General features: G+C 36.6%; 1 protein-coding gene across 4 annotated transcripts in view; it reads left to right on the forward strand.

Moving 5' to 3' along the window:
* The window catches only part of LOC105492987 (POU class 2 homeobox 1), a 184715-nt gene that overhangs the window by 85170 nt on the left and 72206 nt on the right, over positions 1-27339 (forward strand). For 2 of the 4 annotated variants that reach the window (XM_011760385.3, XM_011760389.3), the window contains one exon: positions 19288-19353. In XM_011760385.3, the coding sequence (XP_011758687.2) occupies positions 19288-19353 (66 nt within the window). Of the gene's footprint in view, positions 1-12635; positions 16099-19287; positions 19354-24811; positions 25101-27339 lie in introns of those variants that run through there. The other 2 variants (XM_011760386.3, XM_071075033.1) reach the window with 2 other exon arrangements.

Raw genomic sequence — 27339 nt, forward strand, 5'->3', positions numbered from 1 at the left:
TTTAGCCTGCTTATTTTTTAAATTAAAATTTGTGTGATCACAAATTCAACCCATCTCATGTTAACTAACACTGATTATGGAGTCATTTCCTCTCTTAATTGACCTATACAAAAATTTCAACATTTTAGAGAGAGATGAGGTAGTGTTGAGAAACCATATATTCCTCTGTAATGATTTTAACAAAGGGAATCATACAATTTTTATAATGTAATTCAAAGATATGAATCTTATCCCACTTTAAAAATGTTATGAAATATTTGTATATCATAAACTATGTTGAAGTTCAAGTAAACGAATTTGGACAAGTCCAAAGGGATATTTTGTGTGACTGAACATTCATCTCATGTTTTCACTTTTTATGGTTGATAAGCAATAATTTATTTTTGCAAGACATTTTAAAAACACTTTTCAAAATTAGCTGACACCTTTAATGAAAAAAAATTGATGTTATAGAAGAGTATTATTCAGAAATTAATATAACATTTCACATCTGACTGGCCTGGGGGTAAATAAAGGCTTATTATCAAGAATGAAACTGTAGTGATGAAAAGTATAGAGAAAATTTCTTCTTAGTAAAATAGCCAGAATGTCTGAGTTTGCCAAAACCAGGAGAATCTTTGCTTTAAAACCTGTCCTCATTCCCTGAGGTTCACCTTTCCTCAGGAATCTTTCATTAAGTTACTACCGCCACCTGGCTGGCCCGAAGAGGGTGGGGACACAGAGAATGTAGGCTATATATATATATATATATACACACACATATATATTTAAACGGGATCTCTCTCTGTTGCCCAGGCTGGAGTGCAGTGGTGAGATCTCCACTCACTGCAGCCTCCGCCTCCCAGGCTCACGTGATCCTCCCACCTCAGCCTCCTGAGTAGCTGGTATTACAGGCATACACCACCATGCCTAGCTAATTTGTTTGTTTGTTTGTTTGTTTTATAGAGACGGGTTTGTGCCATGTTGCCCAGGCTGGTCTCAAACTCCTGAGCTCAGGCAGTCTGTCCGCCTCGGCCTCTCAAAGTGCAGGGATTACAGGCATGCGCCACTGCACCCAGCTGAATGTGATATTTAAAATATCTCTTTTAATAGCTTATGTCATGTAACAGTTTATTCCTGGTAAGGTGTGGAGATCTTATAGCAAATAATTTTTACTTACATGCATTTTAACCTATGCTATTCAAAATGAGAAATAAGGTGCATTTGATTGCCTAGTGCCTTTCTGTTTTGGGCAGTCATATTTAGGGCTTTATACAAGGTGAGAAGCATTGACAGATAGTACTTTGATATTACTTTTTAGCAAAACTCTTTCATCTAAAGCTTGATGTGAAATTTATTGAGATTATCTGTCATTATGGAAAGATTACAAAATTGATTACCCTAAGAACACTTCTACCACTCATCCTGTGAGTAGAAGGGCAGAATGGTGGGGCAGGGCTGGAGCAACTAACAGTTCCTGGAATTCCTACTCTGTTGGGCGTATGCTAGACATGCTCACATGTATTCTTTTATTTTTAGTATACATAGAAGTGTAGAAGTATAGGAAGTAGGGCAAAAAGAAGAAAAGCGTTGTGCATGGAATTATTCCCTCCTTTTTTGTTTGAACTTGTTAACCCTCCACATTCTTTCTTCATCTGCTTTTGGCAGCACCAGATACAGTTGATTGTTTCCAGTCTCTGAATCATAACTGCCTGGGATTGCTGTATAGTGTTCACCTGGCCAGAGGTGCTTCTTTCTTAAGTTTTCAGAAGACAACATTTATACTTCAAATGTTATTTGAGGATTAAAACATGAGGACAAAAAGAAGAAAAAGAAAACCTCTAGTACTTCAGACGTGTTGAGATAGTCCTAACACTATTAAGACTTTATTCTTAACTGTGTACAGTAAAGATGATTTTCTGGCCTGTGGATTGAAAGTCAGTTAAAAAGCATGGAAATATGCCGGGCGCGGTGGCTCACGCCTGTAATCCCAGCACTTTGGGAGGCCGAGGCGGGCGGATCACGAGGTCAGGACATCGAGACCATCCTGGCTAACACGGTGAAACCCCGTCTCTACTAAAAATGCAAAAAATTTGCCGGGCGAGGCGGCGGGCGCCTGTAGTCCCAGCTACTCGGGAGGCTGAGGCAGGAGAATGGCGTGAACCCGGGAGGCGGAGCTTGCAGTGAGCCGAGATCGCGCCATTGCACTCCAGCCTGGGCGACTAAGCGAGACTCTGTCTCAAAAAAAAAAAAAAAAAAAAAAAAAAAGCATGGAAATACTCAAAAGCATCACTTAAATTTTTTTCTTGTACTAGGAGAAAATGTTTGACAGTTGTATTTATTAAATATTTGTCAAGATACAATACCGTTATTTTTCTAATTCCTGATTAGTTTAAAAACATATTATCTTAATTTTAAGGATAACCTTGGGAGACAGCATAATTATTCTCATTTTTCAAATGAGAAAATTAAGGTTCAGATGTTAGATTAGGTTTTTAGTAATGCCATAACAGGGTACTACAAACAACAGAAATTTATTGTCTCTCAGTTCTGGAGGCTAGAAGTCTAGAATAAGGTATTAGTAGGTTTGGTTCTTTCTGAGGGTTGTGAAGCAGAATCTGTTCCATCCCTCTCTTGTCTTCATTTGTTCTATGTCTGTCTCTGTTCAAATTTCCCCTTTATATAAGGACAGTAGTCATACTGGATTAGGGCCAGTCCTACTGACCAGATCTTAATATTTGCAAAGGCCTATTTCTCACTAAAGTCGTATTTACAGGTACAAAGGGTGTAGACTTTAACGTCTTTTGGGGGAAGACACAGTTCAATCCATAACAATATAAGTCCTTTCCTCTCTTAAATAGTGTCTCATAAGTAGGAAAGTTCGACATAGCACGTTGTAGTGCCACTAAAATGATAGTTTTAAAAGAACATGACAATATATTTATAATACCACATTTAAATTTCATTTTCTAATATTATGTCTGGGGAGATTTTATTTTAAATTAACCAAGTTTCTAAAATATTAATAGAATTTTGGGTTGTAATGGTTTTCAAACCTTTTCTTCAAATAATAAGTGATGACACCAACTATGTAAAGTTATTCAAAACCCAGTGCTTAGATCTGGCTTTAAGTCTGAACTTCCATTAATAAAATTAGACCTTTAAAATGTGGACTCCTCCACAATATCTTGAAATGTCCATCAGAATACTGTTTAAATTGTTGCAAGAGCAATCTGACAGTGGAATATCTGTACATTTCATATTTATGTAAAAATTGTGGTTTTACCAGTGTTAATACACATCTTGTGATTAGGGATTTCTGAGTGTTGGAGAGGTCAAAGCTACACTAGGATAACCAAAAAAAACTGTATAGTGATTTGTTCATCTGCTACCTTTTTCTTTCTTTGCTTTTTTTTTTTTAATTTCAAAATAATTTCAGAAGTACTGAAAAAATGAAAGAACAGTGCAAATAACTCATCCCTGGAACTTTTTGAGAGTAAGTTACTGACTTGATGCTCTGTCACCCCCAAATACTTTAGTGTTCCTACAAATAAGGACATTCTTCTTCATAGCAACAATACAAACATAAAACTCAGGAAATTAACACTGACAGATTACTATTGACTAATCTGTAGACCCTGTTCACATTTTGCCACTTGTCCCCAAAATGTCCCTTACACCAAAATAATCCAGTCCAAGACTGTGCATTGGATTTAGTTGTCATATCTCTTTACTGTTGTTCAATCTGGAATGGTTCCGTAAGTCTTTTTGATTTCTAGGGTCATGGCACTTTAGAAGAATACATTTTGTGGAGTGTTTTTGAATTTAGGTTTACCTGATGGTTCCGCATGATTAGATTCAAATCATGCCATGCATGTTTGGCAGGAGGGTCACAGAGTGATGCTGTATTCTTATTGCATCCTTTCAGGTGGTGCAAAATTTTTATTTGTTTCTTTTTTTTTTTTTTTTGACAGAGTCTTTCTCTGTCATCCAGGCTGGAGTGCAGTGACGTGATCTCGGCTCACTGCAGCCTCTGCCACCCAGGTTCAAGCAATTATCCTGTCTCAGCCTTCCGAGTAGCTGGAACTACAGGTGCACACCACCATGCCCGGCTAATTTTTCTATTTTTAATAGAGATGGGGTTTCACTATATTGGTGATGCTGGTCTCGAACTCCCAACCTCAGGTGATCAGCCTGCCTCGACCTCCCAAAGTGCTGGGATTACTGGCCTGAGCCACTGCACCTGGCCCGTTTTTTGACTGATTGCGTTACCTTTGATCACTTAGGGTGATGTTTTTCAGTCTTCTCTTCTGTAAAGTTGTGCTTCTCTTTGTAATTAATAATTATTTTATGGGGAAACTGTAAATTTTCATCACCAAGTTTTCATTTACTAGATTTAATAGTGGTTCTCCCTCCCTCCCTCCCTCTCTCCATCCCTTCCTTCCTCCCAGATCTCACTCTGTCACCCAAGCTGGAGTACAGTGGCATAATCATAGCTCACTGAAGCTTCAAACTCCTGGGCTTAAGAGATACTCCCACCTCAGCTTCTTGAGCAGCTGAGACTACAGGTGCATGCCACCGCACCTGGCTGACTTTTAAATTTTTTATAGAGACAGGATCTCACTCTGTTGTTCAGGCTGATCTCAAACTCCTGCACTCAAGTAATCTGTCTGCCTAGGCCTCCTAAAGTGCTGGGATTACAGGCATGAACCACCGTACCTGGCCTTTTGTTATTTTTTAACTGAACTAATTACTGTGATGGTTTTCAAATATTGATTTCCTAATTATATTGTTCTACATTATTTGGCATTCTACTATAAGGAAAAGCTTTCTCTTCTCTATATTTATTTATATCTGTATGGACTCCTGAATTCCTTTAAGTAATAGTTATAATTCACTCATTTTTTTTCTTGTCCAGATTGTCTAAAATTTGGCTAATGGGAATCCCTTCAAACTGGTCTTGTATCTTTTTCACATATTCCAATAGTTTTTAAAAGTACTTCCACTAATAGTTTTTTTGTTGTTTTTGTTTTTGTTTTGAGAATCCCTGTTTTATTAATGGTAGAAAGTAGCGTTTAGAAATCAAGATGTGGGTGCCAAGTATGCTTATTGCTGTAGGGGTATTATTGCCCCCAGGCACTCCATGGACAGAACTAGAGAATAGAATATATGTATATGTGTGTGTATTTTACTTAAAGCTGTGTTTATTTCTGCATTTATATATTTTGAAAACCATTGACTTTATACCAAAACCTCTAATTCCAATTTGGTATTGTAGAGTTGATTCTAGTTTTTTCTCTGTTTAAGGTTTTAGTTCCTTTCCCCAACAGTGGTACACTTAACTCTCATTATCCTTAAAATACTTACTACAGTTTCTCTCTCCATATAACCATTTTCCTCGTTGCTGCTCCCTGCTCACTTTCCTAAGCTTGGATGCCTGCCTTGCTCAGCCCCATCTAATGACTTTTGGACTGAATTATGAAAAAAAGTTCATTTTTTAAATGACAAATATTAAATTGGACAAATTCGCTTCTACTACACCACCTTTGGTTAATTTGCTTCCTCTATTCTTATTTATTTTTAATTTGGAACCCTATTAGTTCCATGTTGATGGAAATTCTTTGAGATTTTTTTAAATTAAGCTTAATTAGGCATTTTATATTATCTTAATCTTACTCTTAGGAGCTGTTACATTTAAGGTGTTAAAGATAATTAGCTGGCTAACTAGAGATGCTCTGAACATTGATTATTTTTAATTTCAAGGCATATAATCAGTTTAAAATGAATTGCTTTCATTATATGAAAACATTCCATCATTTATGAAGAACAATAAGGACTTTTTAATGTTTTTAAGTCAATTCTGGTCTCATTTGCCTCAGCTCTAAATTCTTTTCATAGAACATTATTTATGAACAAGTAATGCCAGAAAATAAGATAAATTCCAAAAAACTCAAGGAGTAGTACTATATGTATGAAGATGATTTCTGTGCAGATTTTTTCTTACTAGAATGGTCTAGGGATAGTGATTAACTTTAGAATTTGTTAGCAAAATATAAATAGCAAATATAAAAAGAGTATTTAACTTCTAAACTGTTAGGGGAAGAAAGAGGAATGAAGAAATTACATTTGATATTAAAAACCAGGAAAGAAGGAGAAGGGAGATCCACAACAAATAACAGCTAAAGTAAATAAAAACTGTAAAATGACATGATGGGAAAAGGCCAAATATCTCAGTAATCACAAAGGAAGTAGTAAATGGGTTAAACAAACTTCTACTCAGATTGGATTTTTAAAAAATGAAATGAAAATCCTGTCTATTTCTTTTCATAAGTGACACACCTAAAACCAAATGACACAGAAAAGATGATTAATGAATCTATGGAGCTATACCAGTCAAATAGTATAAAAACAAAAGAACTGTTATACAGTAAATTCTGAGGCCAAAAAAGGGAGGGAGGTAGATAAAGGAAGATAATTTTGAAGTGACAAAGGAATAGTTTACCAAGCAGAAATGTCCATGTACATAAAAATGTTTAATATAAAATGCCTAATCAATAGACATAATTACCACGATGACAGAGATGTTAGGATTATCTGACAGGATTTTAAAGCAGCTGTCATAAAAATGCTTCAATGAGTAATTATGGACATGCTTGAAACAAATGAAAAAAATATGAAGTCTGAGTAAAGAAATAGGCCTCAGTAAATAGAAAATATAAAGAAAAACTAAATAGAAATTTTTGAACAGCTACAATATCTGTACTAAAACTCACTGTGTAGGCTCACAGCAGAATGGAGGAGACAGAGTGAACTGGAAGATGGAACAATAGAAATTACCCAATCTGAACAAGAAAGAGAAAAGAGAACAAATAATCAATGGACCCTCAGGGACCATTAGGACTAAAGCAAAAAGATCTACAACAAAAGTTCTAACTTTCATCTGAGTACTGGGAGAAGAGGAGAAAGAGGGTGGGGCTGAAAAGTACTTTCAGAACACTGAAAACTCCCCAAATTTGGTAGAAGACATATACCCGTATGGATTTAAGAAACTGAGCAAATTTCAAGCAAAAAATTTTCACCAAAAAAAAAAAAAAAATCTGCAAGACACATTTTTAATAAAACTTACATAAACTGGAGACAAAGGAAAAATCTTGAAAACAGAGAGAAATGACATCTTACCTATGGGAAAAACAATTCCAGGGATAGTGGATTTCTTAGCAGAAACCATGGAGGCCAGGAGGCCAAGGCATAGTATTTTTCAGGTAGAGAGAGAGCTCAAACTCCCCCAAATCTATATCTAGCAAAAATATCCTTCAGGAATGAAGGGGAAATCAAGACATTGTTAGGTGAAGGAAAAGAAAGAAAATTTACCTCCAGCAGACCTATCCTAAAAGAATGACTACCATAGTTTATAATGGAACTGAAAAGTTCCTATCGTTTGGTGATGTCTTGATGATTCTGGCCCTGTGTAGGCCTAGTCTAGTTTGAGTCTTAGTTTTTAACAAAAAAATATTTTAAATAGAAAAAACTCATAGAAAGGATGTAAAGAAAGAAAATATTTTTGTGCAGCTATACAACATCTTTGTATCTCCAGTGTTGGAGGTGGGGCCTAGTGGGAAGTGTTTGGATTATGGGGGTGGATCCCTCATAGCTTGGTGCAGTCTTCTTGATAGTGAGTTCTCATGCGATCTGGTCATTTTAAAGTGTGTGGCAACCACCCTCCCAAATCTCTGTCTCTCTTACTCCTGCTTTTGCCGTATGGCATGCCTGCTCCTGCCTTCACCTACTACCATGATTGTAAGCCTCCTGAGGTCTCCTCGAAAGCAGATGCTGCTATGCTTCCTATACAGCCTGCAGAACCTGACCCAATTAAACCTCTTTTCTTATACATTACCCAGCCTCAGGCATTTCTTTATAGCAATGCAAGAATGCCCTAATACATACATACACCCTATGCACTAGCAGTCTCACTTCTGTGCATTTATCGCAGAGAAATAAAAAATTATGTTCACATAAAAATATGTATACAGATGTGCTTTACATATTATATATAAGAGTCCTGTATCAGAAATGTGCTTTGTAAATATTTTCCCTCAGTGTGGACTTGTCATCCTCTGTACATCCTGTGTACGAATGTTTACAGCAGGTTTATTTTAATAGCCTAAAACTTAGAAACAGCCAAAAAGTCCCTCAATAAGTAAATGCTGAGCAAACAGTGGGGTATTGTTGAGCGTGGTGCCTCATGCCTGTAATCCCAGCTACTTGGGAGACAAAAAAGTGGGATGATGGCTCGTTCAAGACCAGCCTGAGCAACATAGTGAGAACTTGTCTCTAAAAAAAAATTTTTTTTTTTTTTTTTTTTTTTTTAATTAGCCAGGTGTGGTGACGTACTAGTAGTCCTAGCTACTTGGGAGGCTAAGGTGGGATGATCAATTGAGCCCAGGAGTTCGAGGCTGCAGTGAACTATGATTACACTACAGCACTCCAGTCTGGGCAACAGAGAGATACCCCATCTCTTAAAAATAAATAAATGAATAAACCCTGAAATTAAAAAGCAAACTATGGGACATCTGTACCATGGAATACTTAATATTCAGCAAGAAAAAGGAATAACTATTGATACACACAAAAGCTTGGTTGGATCTCAAAGGCATACATAATGCCGAGTAAAAAATGCCAATCTCAAATGGTCATGTTACGTATGTTTCCACTTGTATAACGTTACCAAAATGACCAGCTATAAAGGTAGATAGTAGATTAGTGGTTGTCAGGGATTAGAAATAGCCTGAGGGATAGGAGTTGGTGTGACTGTCATGGGGTAGCAGGACAGAACTCTGTGTGATGAAATAGTTCTGTATCTTGATTGCAATGATAGTTACAGGAACCTGCACATGTGACCTTAAAATGAAGTAGAAGTATACTTTATATGAAGATCAGTTGTTTGGATTTAATATATGTAGTTACATAAGACGTAACCAGTGGAGAAATTAATGAATGGTACATGGGATCCATCTTTGAAGATTCCTTTGCATTTCTAATAATTTCAAAATAAAAAGTTAAAAGCAAAAGAGAGGGATATAATAATTGCTATAGGATTTCAGAGAAAGAAATAGTTCCTTAATAACTAGGAGAATGAGGGAAGACCTGAGGCCATAGCTTTTGAATAGTTTTTGTAGGATAGGTAAACTTTTCATGAAACAATACAGGGAAAAGAAGGGTATTTTGGACAGATTGAGGTTAATAAATGTTTATAGAATGACTACCACTATATTATTATTAAGAAATGTTAATAACATCTGATTAGGCTGAAAAAACTTTAATTAATTGGGTGTATCTTCAGATTTCATATCTGATATAGAACTCTGGGATATTTGTTACCCTTGTGTTGTCACACAGATTCTGGAAGCCTGAGTGTAACAGATAGAGAGAAAACATAAATTACCAGTATCAGAAATGAAACGGAACAGTTCAAAAAATGTATGGAAATAATCAAAGCTGCCTGGGTTTTAAGCAAAACAAGGCTTATTTTTTCATGGATTTATGAAATTGAATCAGAGAAGAAGTCACATTTTATTTGTTGAAATAGGAGAACTCTAATATTATTTTTATTTTTTGAGATGAAGTCTCACTCTGTCACCCAGGCTGGAGTGCAGTGTCACGGTCTAGGCTCACTGCAACTTCTGCCTCTTGGGTTCAGGCAATTCTCGTGCCTCAGCCTCCTGAGTAGCTGGAACTGTAGGTGCACACCACCACAGGTGACTAAATTTTTGTATATTTAGTAGAGATGGGGTTTCACCATGTTGGCCCGGCTGGTCTTGAACTGCTGACTTCAGGTGATCTTCCTGCCTTCGCCTCTCAAAGTGCTGGGATTAGAGGCATGAGCCACCACGCCTGGCTAGAACTCTAATACTAGACAACAATGTCAAGACAACTTACTGTATAGGCCTGTGTTAAAACTCCATAGTGACCTATTCTTTTTCTCCCTGGAATGTTCACAGTTTGTAATTACACATTTTGGTGATTGCTTAATATTTCTATTATTCAATTACAAACTTTCTGAAGCTTGTCCTTGCCGAGACCAGTGGAGACCCTAACCCAGCAGCACCAGAGGAATTAAAGACACACACACAGAAATACAGAGTGTGGAGCGGGAATCAGGGGGCTGACAGCCTTCAGAGCTAAGAGCCACGAACAGAGTTTTACCCACATATTTGTTGACAGCAAGCCAGTGATAAGCGTTGTTTCTATAGATTATAGATTAACTAAAACAAAGGGATGGGAAACAAAGGGATGGGCTCTGGCTAGTTATCTGCAGCAGGAACCTGTCCTTAAGGCACAGATCGCTCATACTATTGTTTTTGGTTCAGGAACACCTTAAGTGGTTTTCTGCCCTGGGTAGGCCAAGTGTTCCTTGCCCTCATTCTGGTAAACCAGCAACCTTCAGGGTGGGTGTCATAGCCATCAAGAGCATGTCACAGTGCTGCAGAGATTTTGTTTATGGCCATTTTGGGGGCCTGTTTATGGCCAGATTTGGGGACCTGTTCCCAACACATTCTTGTCTTCCCAATTCCTATCCCTGTGCCTGAAAACACTTAGTAAATACTTGTTGAATCTATTAATGATTGAAATCAATGACTTGGCAAAACACTTTAAACTAGAATGAAAGAAATACAGTCATGGAAGTAAAGAAACAGTATGGTAGGATAGGATCATGTAGGATAGGATAGACAGATAAGTTTAGTGAAATGGTAAAACTTTAATAGAGCTACACAGAGATTTAAGCTTTTACAACCAAGAAATTCAGGATTGGATTTTGTAATAGGTTTAAAGAATGCCAGATTGTTAGAGTGAACAGTAGATGAGCTATGTATATAGGTGTAAAAATGTAATATAGCACAGGTTAAAAGAGACCAGAAACGTGTCATTTCAAACTGCTTTCCACTAGTTTGGTAGCTTTCTCAGTGAACCACCACTTAAATGACTTGATGAGATTAACTGACAGCCCATTCCTGTTTGAAGCACTGATTCCCTATATAGCATGCTGAAGACTTACTTCATGGTATGTCTACCAGTTGAGTTGTAAAGTTATCAAGAACCATTTACTTGTTTGAGCTCCCAATACTGTTCATGCTAGTTGTACTAATTTTAATCACACTATTTATTTATTATTTATTATTATTATTTGGGATCCAAATTCAAAGGAAAGGTGTTGGCCCCCAAAATTGGTGAATGAATGCATATTTGTATGCTTTGGGTTAAAATACAATGATTATGTATATGTGTTTATGATATTTAGGTTGACTGTTTTGTTCAATCAGCCAACCAACTACTGATCGGAGTCTCATGGGATAAGAATTTTTACCCATTTTATTTTATTTGTCTTCCTCTCATGCCTCCGTAGTGTGCCTGAGTCCCCAACCCCCACCATACCTCGGCTCTGTGTTTATTAACTAGGCCTCAGTTTACTTTTTATGAAGATTGTCCTTCAGATTGCTTGTTATGAATAGCCACGTTGATAAAGTACATTTCTTTCATGGTATCTGCCCATCTAGATTTTTAGTAAATGATAGAAATTCCATTAAGTATTTTAAAAGATTTTTTTAGGGGGGAGGGGACACTGAGAGCCCCATAATGTAACCTTCGAGGGTATCATTTACATAGTCTGTGATGTAGTTGACAAGAATGGTGGCAGTGCCAATACCTGTCACTTGATTCTGAGTCTAAAATTTTCAAATCCTGAAATGTTCTTTCATATTTGGTGGGCATTAGTAAAATGATTTTAGGCTGTACATGTGTGATGGCTTTTTTGGACTTTTTTTGTAAATAATTGTTGATAATATTTGAGGTACTAAGTATTTTTATTAGTGAGTGTTGAAATATTGTTTTCTGTAAGTTAATAGGACGCTAAATTATTGGTAGATTGGAAAAGAGACAAAGGTTGGAAAAGATAATGGTGTACTGTTGAGATTGCCTGGGGTGAAACCTGTGGAACTAAAAGATACAGACACCCCCCATGATACAGAAAGGAGGTAACAGGGAATAATTGTTGAGTCAGACATTTCTACTTGTTCAACTAGGTAGACGGTTAGTACAGAATAGAGGGTACAAATGGCTGTTCATATAGAACATGACCAGGCTGGATGTTAATGATTTAGTAAGATAAGAGTATAGGCCAATGTCAGTTCACTCTCACATAAAAAGTGTGTTTCAAAACACTAGTTTGTGATTTAGTTGTCATTGCCCTCAATTTCATTTCTAATGATACCTACACTGGCCCATAAGATCATGAGTGTAAAAATATTTTAATACTAGTAGTGTTGGCTGGGCATGGTGGTTCACGCCTGTAATCCCAGCACTTTGGGAGGCCGAGGCGGGCGAATCACGAGGTGAGGAGTTTGAGACCAGCCTGGCTAACATGGTGAAACCCCGTCTCTACTAAAAATACAAAAATTAGCCTGACTTGGTGGCAGGCACCTGTAATCCCAGCTACTTGGGAGGCTGAGGCAGGAGAATTGCTTGAAACCAGAAGGCTGAGGTTGCAGTAAACCGAGATTGCACCGCTGCATTCTAGCACAGGCAAAAGAGCGAAACTCCGTCTCAAAAAAAAAAAAAAAAAAAAAAAAAAAAAAAACAAAAAAAAACTACCAGTTTCTGGGTCCTGGAAGAGCATTTGTCCCCTCTTTTAGGAGGAAAAAAAAAAAGCCTACATTTTAGGCATAGTTGTGAAATACATGAATTTGAATTTGCCCTTTCAGCTCCTTTTTATACTTCCATATGTTACTACTATTTCCTATTATTACTACCTTCTATGAACCCTTTGCCCCCATTACCCCACCCCCAATCCAGGTCCTCTAAATATCAGTTATTTTATTATTTATTGGTGTCTTCTCTAGTAGAAACTAGAGACTGTTCTCTAGTAGAAACATTGCCTCACTAATCAACTCCTAAACTAGGTGTTAAATGAAGCGGTGGGATTGGATTAATTCATGCTCAAGTGTGAATGACCAACAATCCCACAAACCTCTTAAAAATGGTTTTCCTTTGTACAAAGGGTGTTCTTTCTAGGTTAAGTTTTAATCTAATTGATTCTTTGCTATTATTTCAGACAGATGACCAAGTGAAACAGACATTTGAATTTTGTGGGAAAAGCTGTTATTTTCTTCTTTTGGACATAAATGTGCCATGGTTGGGGAGTACAGGCAAGAGATGGTGACCATCCCTCTCCCAATCCATCTATAGAGGCTTGGACAAGCTCCTGGTGTTTAAACTTCCCCTCTAAAATTAGTAAGGTACTTAGATCAAGAGTGGCAGAAAGGGACTTTTCTCGCCTTTCCTTCCCACTTTAGCAAAGCGAGCTTTTTTGTCTGGGTGAGCTTTGCAGTAGAGGGGAAGGGGGTCCCACTCTAGATAGTATCCTGTGTGGGCTGGTAAACTGCAGCCTCTCTGCTACAGGTCCTGTGGGCCTCTCTTAGCCTGAGGCTGTTTCACTAAGAAGGTGCCGCTCCTGTTGGGTACAGACACACCTCCTTTGTCAGCGATGACTGGCTCCAAGTCATCCTTAGCTAATATATGAAAGACCACACTGGCACTAGAAAGGTAGTTTAAAGATGTTATTACATAAAGTAGAAAAGAGCAGATGGTAAGTTGCAGAAATATCCCATAATAAATGCAAACAGTAAATTTAAAATTTTGTAAAGGCAGAACAGGAGGGAAATAAACATTTATTGATCTACTGTAATCTAGTCACATTCACCACTGCTTTTCATCTTTTCTCACCAAGGAGAATTTGTATAATCTAACATATTCTACCTTAAAAACTCATTTGAAATTTGTGTTCTCTTCTATAATGTATTCTTATTTTAATAAAAGTGCTGCGAAATATTAAATAAGATCGATGCTTTCAAAAGATGTACCGTGTTTATCCAATGATTTGATGTCTGCACTGGCACAACTGCATCACATTCCTCCAGTCCACGCTCTTGTCTGAGAAGCATGAAAAATTTATCTCACAATAACCTCATGAAAGGGATATCATCATTTTATAGATGAGAAAATTAAGGCTGGAAGAGGGAAGGAACTTAAACAGGTATTACAGGTACTAAATGGCCGTGTTAAGTTTCTCCCCCAAAGTCTCTCCTCTTAAGCATTTTGTGATTCTGTAAAACACTGAAACTGGTAATGCAGAGTGCTGATCCAAAAGTTTAAGGTTTTTGGTCCTCTACTGACTTGCAAGGGAATCTTTTTAAAGGCTCCTTATTAAAATCTGTCTTTCATTTCCTCATATGCATGTTGAGTTTAATTTCAACCTTAATGTTGGGAAAAGGTGCATACATATTTTTGAAATCAGACATTTGATATTCTTGAAGACTAGTTCTAAATAAAAGCAGTTATTAATGGGATGACACCTTTGAGAACTCTCCTCAAATCTAGTGCACTCTTCTGTGTATCTGTACACACCTGACTTGTAAACACAATGTCTTTGCCGCCATTTACTGGTTTCTTCACTACACTGAAAACAAACCATTCAGTCTGCTGCTTTACCACCTCCCAGCAATTCCCTACATGTGTAACTCATCCATAATGCATAGGAATAGCCAAGAGCATAGATTCTGATGTCAGAAAATTCTAGTTTTAAATCCTGACTCCAAATTACTGGTGTGACATTGGATAAAGTGTTTTAGTTCTCTGTGCCTCAGTTTTCTTACTTTAATAATATTTAAGGAAAGAAAGGGGTAATAATGCTTATTACTCCATGGAGGTTTTGTAAATCTTCTCCTGAATTGTCTGTGATGATTAGACTGTTGTCATTGTAATACCTGAAAAATTTTGGGTAGATGACTTACCTAGTAAATGTACAAGGTACAAATGTACAAACATATAGTTTAGTAAGGATTATATATGTGTGTATGTTCATTAAGTGAAATTTATTTCAGAATACCAAGTAATTCCACAATTAACATGGCCCACCCTTTGACAATAGAGATTCTAAGTAACAAACTGTCTTCTTTCTACTTGAGATTTATTTCATGGGGAAAGGATACTGCATAATATGTAGCATTCAACTAATCTATTCTGCTAATTTGGTAGTATAAAAAGATTTGTAGATAATGAATTTCTATACTCTTTAAGATACACACCTTGCACTGCTTCTGGGTTTACTGTTGCCGTGTCTTAAAGTGGGACTTTCTCTTGACAGAAGTGTGTTAAGAATTGGAAAATTCCCTATCAGTAGACTAGCACCATCTTGACAGCCTTGTGTTCTGCTTCTACCTTGCTAATTGTTTCCTTGGGATTATTTGGATTGTGTAGAAAGCTTTTTGCAAATCCTCTTATTACTGAAGTCATTGTTGCCAGCAGGAATAAGATTAAAGGTGCTTAAGTCTGTAGAGTTGTTTCTAATTTGTACGTGTCATTTCAGTGGCATTTTAACAGAACTCTGTCTCCTGTATCTCCCTTCTCCCCCGGTACTATCTCCAGTTAGGTCCAAGAAGCCAGGCCATTGGAAGAAGCCTCATTTTATCCTCCTAATTATTATGCTGGCACTCAGGAGATAATTTTTCCCTTCATGCACTGCCAATTAATATGCAAATAACCTGATAAATATTTATGCAATGATTTAAATTATGCAGGGAGTGCTTTCAGTATATTCTGTAAATGAATTGTTCATGGACTTCAAAGTGCTGGCTGCTGTGCTAACGAGGAGAGATTTGCATAAGGCCCTAATCACGCGCATACTGATTAAGCTTCATTATGGAAACTGCCAGCTGCAATCTTTGTTTCTATTTTATTACAAAAAGAGGAACTTTTTCATGCTTCAGTTGCCTTGACAATGTCAGTCGTAGCTGGTAGGAGAGACTAAAACTCCTCTGAGCAACTGAAGTTTCCTTATTCAGTTGAAGATTGCTATGGTGTAACAGAAGTTGTATTTTGCTTTTCCCCTTAATCCACTTTCCACCCTACCCAACCCCCCTTTTTTCTTAAGAACATAGTGTAGATTTGTTAGAAATAGTAGTACCTTCTTTCCCCACCCCAAACTGCTACCTGTTTCTTCCTTGTTTGGACTCTCTGCTCCTCTAGAAGATTTCACAGCAATGCTGGACTGCAGTGACTATATTCTAGGTGGGTACCAGCACAGTTCTTTTCTTAGAAGCTTTAATATGGAAATAGCGTGTGTCGGGTTGACTATGCATAAATGCTTAATCGCATATGCAGCCTATGTGGGGGGAGGGGGAGAGTTGGACTGAGCAGGGAAGGAGGAAAGCATTTGCAAAGCACAAGCTTACTTGAATTTGCAGTAGGTCCCTCCTTGTGACTAGCTCTTCTGGTTCAGAGGGTATTGTTAGTAAATACAGTGAATTTAGAGTTCAGCTTGAATGAATATTTTTGCTTTTTGGAAATTCCTATTGAGAACATTTCACGTAGTTATAAAAACATCTTAAATCTGAAACAAGGCATAACTGTACATAGATATTAATATTAACATATTAATAAAAATGTTTTCCATACCTAATGAGAACATCTTGTACAAAAACCAAAATGCTCAGTGAAAAATAAGGTTGAGTCACAGTGCAGAATAGTTTTCATAAATGTTAATAAAGGGGGTAATTTATACCCTCTTTAAATTAGTTCTTTTGATCTATTTCCAGATTTTAGAAACTATTAACTGTTCTCAGATTTTTGCTAGGATTCGTTTTCTTTTTAATTTTTTTGAAATAAACTATATACTCTAGATAACTGCAATTTTAAATGTTGGAAAACCTTTTTAGAGTTTTCTCTATAGAACAGCAAGGCTTTTGGACTGGAAGGATGTCCAGCTTCAATTTATTAAAGCCATCGTTGGTGATGGAGATTTCAAATAAATCAAGGCACTTTGATTTTTAGATATATGGTGGCTAATGGTGGTCGTATTTTGTGTGGAGTTCTGTCTGTTTATATGCAGAATTATTGAGACTTTTTTTAGTTACTCTAGTCACCTGGAAAGTTAAAATGATATGAACTCCAGGACGTGGATATCTTACATTTAAAACTTTTGCAAACGACTTTTTTCCTATATTGTCATTTTCCGCACTTGAAAATTGAAGCTGCTCCTGTCACCTTCATAGTTGCCAAAGATAAAGTAAAATGATACTTCTGAAAATGTTTGAATTCTTGTGCAGAAGGCATGGCCTAAACCCAGGGTAGCAGTATCTGCCCAGCACAGTAAAAGCCACTATGTAAAGTTTGAGTGACAGAAACAACAAATTTATGTCAGGAATTCAGTCTTGTATTTACTCTTTGACATTTACTTAGTTAGGAATTCAAAAAAAGGAAAGAAAAATACCTTTTTGAAATATTTTTAACATTTCATTTTAGAATTAGAAATTACATCTCTTACTTTCAGTTAATAGTAAATATTATTTAAAGTCTTCCCATTGTTTTGCAATTCTACTTTTGTGTGTATGTGAAGTAATGTTTTATTTTTGTGTGTATGTGAGATAATTTTGTTAAATGCTTTTGAAGCTCTTGACAGTTCAGTAGAAGAATCTGAGAAGATTCATTTAAAACACATAATCTTTATTATCTGTGACATAATCTTTAATTTATAGATGGGAAAATCAGAATATGAATTATACAAGGTCAGGCTCATGACTTGTTAAGAATTATGCTGCTTTATTTCTGCAGTACCTACATATGTGAGAAAACTGTTAACTCCTTTTATGAATGTTAACTGATTGATCATTTTTTCCACTTTCCTTTAAAATTCATTTAAAGGAAGCATTGAGCAGTATGGATGCTAATGGTATATTCTGTTACATTTATTGTGATCTCTGTTGACTTTCATGAGATTTTGGTTGTCATTCAGAAAGCTGATTTTTCACTAAGTCGTACACCTGTTCCTTTCAAACCTTAGTATGCTTTCAGATGATATTTAAATTTCTCTGGACAGTGAGGAGAAGGAAGTTGTAGAACTGCCCTCATTTATGACCACAAACATATGAATTTTAACCCTTTGAACATCAGAAGACCAAACCAAAGTTATAACAGAACTGCCTTAGCCCATAAGACAAGCATCAGTTGCAGAAACTTACTGTATTAGAAAAGCTATTACACATCTTCTTGTTGGAAATGAAACTTATAAAAGAAAGACTCCTGATTTTTTTTTCCTCATCTATTGTGCATGGGGATAATTCCACTGTGAAGAACATGGTTGAGAATTCTATCTAGTGATTGTTTTGATTTCCTAGTTAGATGTTTAAGCAGATGACAAAATGTGCTCTTTGGACAAAAACACAATATAGTTTAAACATTTGTTCTCTGTTAATAACTAAAGTTAAATGATTCTTAACTTATTTAACCACTAAATAAGTTAATGGGGGGAAAGGCAGAACTTATTTGACAGTAAACTTGTTTGATTATAAATATTCTAAGTTTGAGTTTACAGTAGTAGAATAAGAGATACATTTATGTATATTCCGTTTCTTACCCTTTCAAAGAGTTAGAAGGAAAACAGAGTTCTTGTCTCTTCTCTTAATGTATTTTCTGGAATACCTAATATTGCTTGATGAAAACTTTTTACTGCAGAAATAAACCTTCATTAAATAGATAACCCAGAAATGATAAACCCAAATTAGCAGTTTCATTTAGGATATTGAGGTAGTATTACTTTAAGTGGGTGTGGTTGTGTTGCAGTTTTGAAATTATTAGATATATCTGTTACGCCTTATGGTACAACTTCTTGTGCAGGTTTATAGTTGAGGTATGAATTTAATATGTTCTCACTTTGACTTGTTTAGTTTAGTTAGGGAGGGGAGTAAATTTGGAGATAATTTATCTTAGACGTGTTTTCTTTTAGTTCATAGGTTGAGTTACTGTCCCATCTATTATCAAGATTACCAGTGGGTTGTTTTAGTTATAATGAATGAATATCATTGCATATAGAAAAAGATACTTTATTTGGGAATAACATTTTATTTTGTGAGGTGCTTCCCCCCTTTCCAGTTTTACTTCATGTTACAAAGCATTTATTCCTTGTACATATCAGACTTTCTAATTTTTTTCGGGTTACAGTTCTGCTGTCTTTCTTTAAAGAATCTTAAAATTCTTTAAAAAGAGTTTATTTGTGAATCCCTTCAGGGTCTGGGGAATTTTGAATTTCTTCCAGATAACCTTTTATTACACTTCCTAGTATTTTAGCCAGACATGTATACACCAGGTCTTCTTAAACTATATAACATTAGTTAACCCTTTTTTTGGCCACAGTTTTGCCTCCTCAATCCCATCTCCATCCCCAGTTTTTTAAAAACCTCATTCACCTCTGATTTATTGCAGACTCAAGAATGAACAATCCATCAGAAACCAGTAAACCATCTATGGAGAGTGGAGATGGCAACACAGGTAAGAGTTTTCTGATCTACCTTTTAATTAACTCTAGTAGAGCACAAAGAAGAAACTTTCCACGTAACTAGGACTCGTATTTGGCAAACACAGACCAATTTGATTATTGAGTTGTCAAATACGATTCAGTCCTTTAGGAACTGGGAGGGATTATGTTTGTTTAAGATTACCTAACTTCCTTCTGCAGGCAGCTTTGTTGTTTTTCTTCTGTCTATCAGGCAAACTGTGCAGATGTTAGGAAAATTGTCCTTTGGCTCAGATAGTTTTGGGTATGAAATATGGGTTTACCATTTACTAGCTATGTGACTTTAGCCAATTTCCCCAGTCTTTTTGAGACTTAATTTATTCAATTACAAAATGAGGATAATATATTTCAGGTCATTGTGAGTATTAAAGGAGATAATATATGTGGCATGTGAAGCAAAATGCCAGCTACACAGTAACCATTCAGTAAAATGTTATTTTTCTTACAGATGTTAATCAAAATAGTAAATTTTATCTGCCCTACCTTTGATATAAATTATATTAAAAGTTATGATAGTATCAGTAAGTAGTTATAAACACCCATTTCTAATACATTCTTTTATTTGGTAATTAAAAAAAATTATACTTCATTAAACCTTTTGTCAAGAGAAAATTATCATATAAATGAGAATACTGAGGCCCCATGTGAGAAAGGTAAATCCGTAAAAGATGGTTTGTCTCCACGGCTCATACTCTTGAGTCAGTATATTGCTTAGAGGGTGTAAGACTATGTATCTTTATCATCTGCCAGAGATGATACAGGGACTTCCCCGCTTCTCTGGTAAAGCCATAAATCAAAATATTAAACCAAATAAGACAGTTATGGGCAAGGATTCACAGAAAGTACTTGCTTCTAAAAACTAGGTTTTTCACTTGCAGAGAAGGATCCCTTTTGACTTATCATTTTAAAAATGCTTAACTATGGGCAATGGTAAGAATGAGAGGCACTCTTAATTTGTGGTAAATGGCTGAGTTGGACTAATGTAGCAGTTTTCCTGCCTACATGTCTTTCGCTGTAAACTGTCCTATACCTGGAGATGCTTATGTTAATCTCTAAACTGTACCTACCTCTTTATGTGAAACTGAGCTGTGGGGCTTCCATGTTCACCCCTGTTGTATTTAACATACTTCATAGTGCTCTTACTGAGGCTAGCCAAGTAAGACTTCTGTAGTATCTCTTGAGAAGGGAAAGGGCAGCATTGTATTCTGTCTGAATTGTCAGCCACAGTCTCCTTTTTGTTATTTCTCTGTCCCCTGTTTGGACTCCATCTTTCTTTCTTGTTTAGCACTGGTTCCTATGCCAGTGCCAGTGCTTCAGCCAGCTAGCTTAGGTGTGGGAAATGTTTGCAGAGAGAAATAGGGCAGCAGATCCCCCTGAGAGACTAGGGGGCGGGGTGGTGGGCAGGACACCTTTGCCTAAAGAATAGCTTCAAAGAAGAAACATACTTTTTTTTCCCCTAAGGGAAGAGAAGCAGAATGATTGGAAAACACTGAAAATACTAATTACATCAGACTCCATGGACATCCGTGTATCTACTTTTATGCTACTGCTATAATAGCAGTTTCAGCAGTTACCATTTATTGAGCAACTACAACACTTTTTTTTTTTTTTGGAAGTGGCGTTTTGCTCTTGTTGCCCAGGCTGGAGTGCAATGATGCGGTCTCAGCTCACCACAACGTCTGCCTCCCAGGTTCAAGTGATTCTCCTGCCTCAGCCTCCGGAGTAGCTGGGATTGCAGGCACCAGCCACCATGCCCAGCTAATTTTTTGTATTTTAGTAGAGATGGGGTTTCACCATGTTGGCCAGGCTGGTCTTGAACTCTGTGTGCGTTACCTGATTTCAAGTTAAATTATTTTGACAAGTTAGATACCATTATTTCAAATGATAGGAAATTGAGGCACAAAACTAGCCAGGAAATAAAGGCAGGTTTAGGATTCACAGCCCACATGTAAGTTTCCCCATGAAGTGCAATAAAATAAAACTGAAAATTTAAGCAACATGTATATGTCCAGACCTGTATAAGGTAAGTTCTGACTGGAGCACTTGTAACAGTCTTGTATTTCTTGCCTTGTTTTAATATAGAATGTGTGGCAGACTGGTTCCTATCATAGACTTTGCATATTTGCTTACCATGTTTGATATATTAGATATAAAATTACAGTTTATTTAGATAATTACATGCTTACAAATTGATTTTTATTTAAGCATATAACAAATGAATCTGCAGACTCTTGAATTGTTAGTTAACTATTCTTTTCTTGGTAGTTTATGAAAGCAAGTAAAATGTTTAAGGGAAAGAACCCTTAGCATTATAATAAAACTGAAGCCTCACAATTTCTGCATTCAGAATACATTTGTGTAGATCATTTTTTTCTGAAATGTTTACAGTTGTAATAATTTTGATTTGTGAGACTTTAAGGAGAATGATATTGTAAAATTAAATGTTAAGATTGTGTTGATACGTTAATTCTGTGCCTTTCTTTTGTCAGTGATTTATTTGAGAAGCAAAATCAAATGATGCACTTTTTGTCAAATATGTTTGCAGAAAATCTATAGTTTAGGTTTTTAAAAAATGTATTCAGTAAGTGTCTGTTCTATGTATAAAGTACTATAATCAGTGTTATTAGGATGTACAATGCAAATAGATGAAATAACCCTCACTCTTTAAGGAGTTAACAATTCATTAAGAGATAAGACAGATAAATAACTGATGCTGGATAGATTATGGTAAAGAATTCAAGAGGAGGTACAGAAAAGTGCCATAGTGGTGTTAATTAGGAGTTTCTTTGAGGAAATTTGAGTGTGTTTATAGGTCAGGTGGAAGGACCCATCAGGGAGCAAGAGAGTGGAGAAAGAAATACAATTAATTGAACCAAGGTAGGGCTGGAGGTCTAGGATCAGAAGTGCAGAATGAAGGGTTGACTCTGAACATGAAAAGAGACTACCCCGTGTCTCTAAAATTGGGAAGAAGCAGCAAATGTTATACAATAACGGAGAAAATTGAAGTGGAAGGGAGAAGCAAAACAGCAATCATTCACATCAGATTGCTTTATTTTTCTCATTAAAGTAGTTGAGGCAGTCATCTGAGAGGAAGGCAGGGATAATAGTAATAATAATGGCAGCAGCTGCTGTTTTTTGAATTCTTACTGTAGGTGTGTGGCTAGCCACTTTATTATATATACTTTATGTCATAATTGTTAAAGTACTCTTATAAGGTTAAGTGGATTTATAAAAAGGATTGATAAGCCTGTTGAGGATCAGGCTTAAAGAAAATAAATGTATTAGTTTATTCAGCCAACATAGTTATACAGCTGATCCTTGAATAACATGGATTTGAGCTGCATGGCTCCACTTATATGCAAATATTTTTCATTAAATATGTTGGAATTTTTTTGAGATTTGCAACAATTTGGAAAAACTTACAAATGAATTGTGAAATATTTAGAAATATTGAAAAAAATTAAAAGGTATGTAATTAATGCATTAAATATATGTAGATAATATGCTGTTTTATCATTTATTACTGTGAAATACCACAAATCTATTAAAATTATAAAAACTTAAAATGTATCAAAACTTATGCATACAAACACTAGAAGATCGCATACATGGCACCATTCACAGTCTAGATAAATAGAAACAAATGTAAACAATGCAGTATTAAATCATAATTGGATAAAATTAACTGCATTACCTACTATACTACTGTAATAATTTTGTAGCCACCTCTTGTTGCTATTGCAATGATCTCAAGTATTGTGAGTATCCATTTAAAATGCCATGTGACCCTAATCACATCACAGAGAACAGTTCATCCAGTAAATTGCGTATTGTAGTAAAAAGTGATCTCTCTATGTTCTTGAGTATTTTGCATCCTGTTTAGTGCAATAACCTAAACCTTAAATAATGCCGTAAGACCTATACAAAGTGCCACTGGTGGTGCTGGAAGTGCTCCCCAAAGCAGAGGCAAGTCATGACGTTACAGGAAAAATTTGAATTACTTGATGAGTACTACAGATTGAGGTCTGCAATTACAGTTGCCCTCCATTTCAAGATAAATAAATTAAGTGTAAGGCCCATTATTTAAAAAAAAAAAAAAGAAAGAAAGAAAGAAAGAAAGAAAAGGAAATTCCTGAAGCCTTCACTGCAGCTACACCAGCAGACATGAAAAGCTTGAACTTTTTGCTAAATACTTTTTTATTTCATTGAAAATACAGGCCTGGTGCAGTAGCTCACGCCTGTAATCCCAGCACTTTGGGAGGTCGAGGCGGGCAAATTGCTTGAGCCCAGGAGTTTGAGACCAGCATGGGCAACATGGTGAAACCCTGCCTCTACTAAAAATATAAAAAATTAAGCCGAGTGCTGTGGCTCATGCCTGTAATCCCAGCACTTTGGGAGGCTGAGGTGGGCAGATCACCTGAGGTCAGGAGTTTGAGACCAGCCTGACCAACATGGTGAAACCCCGTCTCTACTAAAAATACAAAAAAAAAAAAATTAGCCAGGCGTGGTGTAGCTGTAATCCCAGCCACTTGGGAGGCTGAGGCAGGAGAATTGTTTGACCCTTGGAGGTGGAGGTTGCAGTGAGCCGAGACTGGGCCTTTGCACTCCAACCTGGGCAACAAGACAAAACTCCGTCTCAAAAAAAAAAAAAAAAAAAAAAGCCAGGTGTAGTGGTGCACACCTGTAGTCCCAGCTGGTTGGGGGAAGAGGTGGAAGAATCACCTGAGCTTGGGCAGCCAAGGATACAGTGAGCTGAGATCACACCACTGCAGTCCAGCCTGGGTGACAGAATGAGACCTTGTCTCGAAAAAAGAAAATGCAGCTTTTATGTGGGTGCAGGATTGCTATAAGAAAGACATACCTTCGGATTCTAATGTGATTTGAGAGGAAGCACAGTCATTATATGACAACTTAAAAGGCAGGTGAAGGATCTAAAGCTGGAGAATTTAATGCCAGCAAAGGATGGTTTGATAATTTTAGAAAGATTTTTGGCTTTAAAAATGTCAGGATAATGGAAGAAGCAGCTTCTGCCAAAGAAGAGGCAGCAGACCTCAAGTTCTCGGATGCTGTGGAGAAAATCAATGAAGGCTGTCTGTGGTGGCTCACACCTGCAATTGCACCATAGCTGGACCCCCATCTCTACCCACCCCCTGCCCCGCAAAAAAAAAAAAAAAAAAAAAAAGAAGGAAAATCATTGAAGAGAAAGGATATCTGCCTGATCATATTTTTAATGCAGACAAAAGTACCCTATTCTGAGAGGAAAAAAATGCCACAAAGGACATTTATTAGTAAGGAAAGACATGAAAGTACACCAAGATTTAAAGCAGGAAGGAATAGGCTAACAGTACTGTTTTGTGCAGATGCAATCAGGTTTATGATCAGGACAGCCCTATCTATATCCTATTAAAGACTGCTTTTTGCCTTCTTTTACAGCATGGACCCTTTTATGATATGGGCACTGAAACTAAAGCACATGGTGGAAGAAGGATTGGTAGCATATAGAAACATTTTTAAACAAATGAAAAAGCAAAAAAGTCAGAAATTGCAGTGTATTTCCATAAAGTTACACCAAGTGTGCCTGCCTCTCCTGCCTCCCCTTCCAGCTTTTTGTCTTCTGCCATTTCTGAGTCCGCAAGACCCCTCCTGTTCCTCCTTCTCAGCCTACTCAGCATGAAGACAAGGATGAAGATCTTTGTGATGATCCACTTCCACTTAATGAATAGTAAATATATTTTATCTCACTTAGGATTTTCTTTAGCTTACTTTACTGTAAGAATACAGTATATACTACATATACAAATATGTTTTAGTCAACTGTTTATGGTATCAGCAAGGCTTCTGGTCAACAGTAGGCTATTAGTATTTGAGTTTTGTGGGAGTCAAATGTTACATGCAGATTTTCAACTGTTTGTGGGGTTGACACCCATGACTCCGTTGTTCAGGGTTCAACTGTATAACCTTTCTGTAGCCTAGATCAGCAGTCCAAACTCAGGAATGAAGAAAATGGGACATTGGATTATTTTACCAAAATAATATCCTATCACCAAAAAAGAAAGAGATAGGGAGTGGTAATATTTTTTATAACATAGTTGTTTGCACAAGGATACTCCCCTTGGGAAAGATGGTATTTCCCCATTCCTCCCTGTCCTCAACCTTTGGTAAACTCTATTCTATGTTTTCAAGGTTATTCCATGTTGTAGCATATATCAAAACTTTATTTTTTTATATGATGTTCCATTGTGTGTATATACTACATTTTGTTTATGCATTCATCTGTTAATGGACAGCTGGATTGTTTTTACCGTTTGGCTATTATGAATAATGTTGCAATGAACTTTGGTGTACAAGTATCTGAGTCCCAGTTTTCAATTATTTGGGATATATACCTAGGAGTAGAATTGCTTGGGTAAAACAAAACACAAACTTATTATCTTACAGTTTGGGAGGTCAGAGTCCTAAAATTAGAGTGTTGTAAGTGCTTTATTTCTTCTAGAGGTACTATGGAAAGTCCATTTCCTTCTCTTTTCCTGCTTCTGGAGACCACCTGCACTCCTTGGCTTGTGGCCCCTTCCTCCATCTTCAAAGTCAGATATATAGCATCGTCAAATCTGTTTACCTCCCTCCCTTTCCTGTCCCCCTCCTCCCCTCAACCCTGCTTCCATCATCGTATTTCCTTCTCTAATTCTCCTGTCCCCATCTTTTCTTTGAAGGACACTTACTATCCTGAACTTCATTCAATTTGCAAAATCGCTTTTGCTGTGTAAGGTAACAAATTCACAGCTTCCAGGGATTAGGATGATTATTAGGCCCATCTTTGATGGGCTGTTGTTCTGCTTTAGCACAAGATTTTTTCCGAAATTCAACCTTATCAACTCTATTTTAGATGATAGTTGGAAAAGTAAAAAAGTTGTTTAAAGTTTTACAAGGTTTGGTAGGAAAAACAAACAATTATTTTGATGTAAAGAAATATTGAGGGAAAAAGGAATATTGGACAAATATTAAAGTTTTGCTCACTTTTAACTCAAAGGACAGACCTCTTTTATCAGTACTCCTGACAGATGGTTATCTGCCCTGTGCCTGGGTTCATGCACTGACACAGAACACAGTACTTCCTGATGTTACCTGTTCTCTGGTTATACAACTCTGTTCTCTACATTCTTTTGAATTTTGCCCTTAGGAGTTCCTCATCTTTTAAGAAATTAAAGCTCTTCTGGAAGTCACTGTCACATTTTAACTCTTTTCCATTCATTTGACAATTTATTACAAATTAATTTACTATAAAGTAGTAATTTATTATAAAACAATTTGTTATAATCATTTGTGCTAGAATATGATGACAGTGGCTAGCATTTATTATTTACTCGATTTAAACATTTTACATAGATAATCTCATTTAATCCTTATAAAAACCTCATGAAACATTATTTTTCTTTTTTTTATAAATGAGGGTCTTTTTTTTTTTTAATAAATAAGGGAGTTGAGGCTCAGAGATGTTTAGTCGCTTGTTGAAGGTCACACAGATGGCTATAAAGGGGAGCAAAACCATTCTTTTTTTTTTTTGAGATGGAGTTTCGCTCTTGCTGCCCAGGCTGGCGTGCAATGGCCCTATCTTGGCTCACTGCAACCTGCGCCTCCCGAGGTCAAGCAATTCTCCTACCTCAGCCTCCCAAGTAGCTAGGTTTACAGGCATGCGCCAACATGCCTGACTAATTTTGTATTTTTAGTAGAGACGGGGTTTCTTCATGTTGGTCAGGCTGGTCTCAAACTCCTGACCTCAGGTGATCCGCCCACCTTGGCTTCCCAAAGTGCTGGGATTAGAGGTATGAGCAACTGTACCCAGCCCAGAACCATTCTTTTACCCTTTGAGCTATGTTGTTTCTTTTTTTTTTTTTTTGAGACAGAGTCTCACTCTGTTGTCCAGGCTGGAGTGCACTGGTATGATCTCAGCTCACTGCAACCTC

Source organism: Macaca nemestrina, chromosome 1 (genome assembly GCF_043159975.1).
Source record: "Macaca nemestrina isolate mMacNem1 chromosome 1, mMacNem.hap1, whole genome shotgun sequence".
NCBI classification, from domain to species: domain Eukaryota; kingdom Metazoa; phylum Chordata; class Mammalia; order Primates; family Cercopithecidae; genus Macaca; species Macaca nemestrina.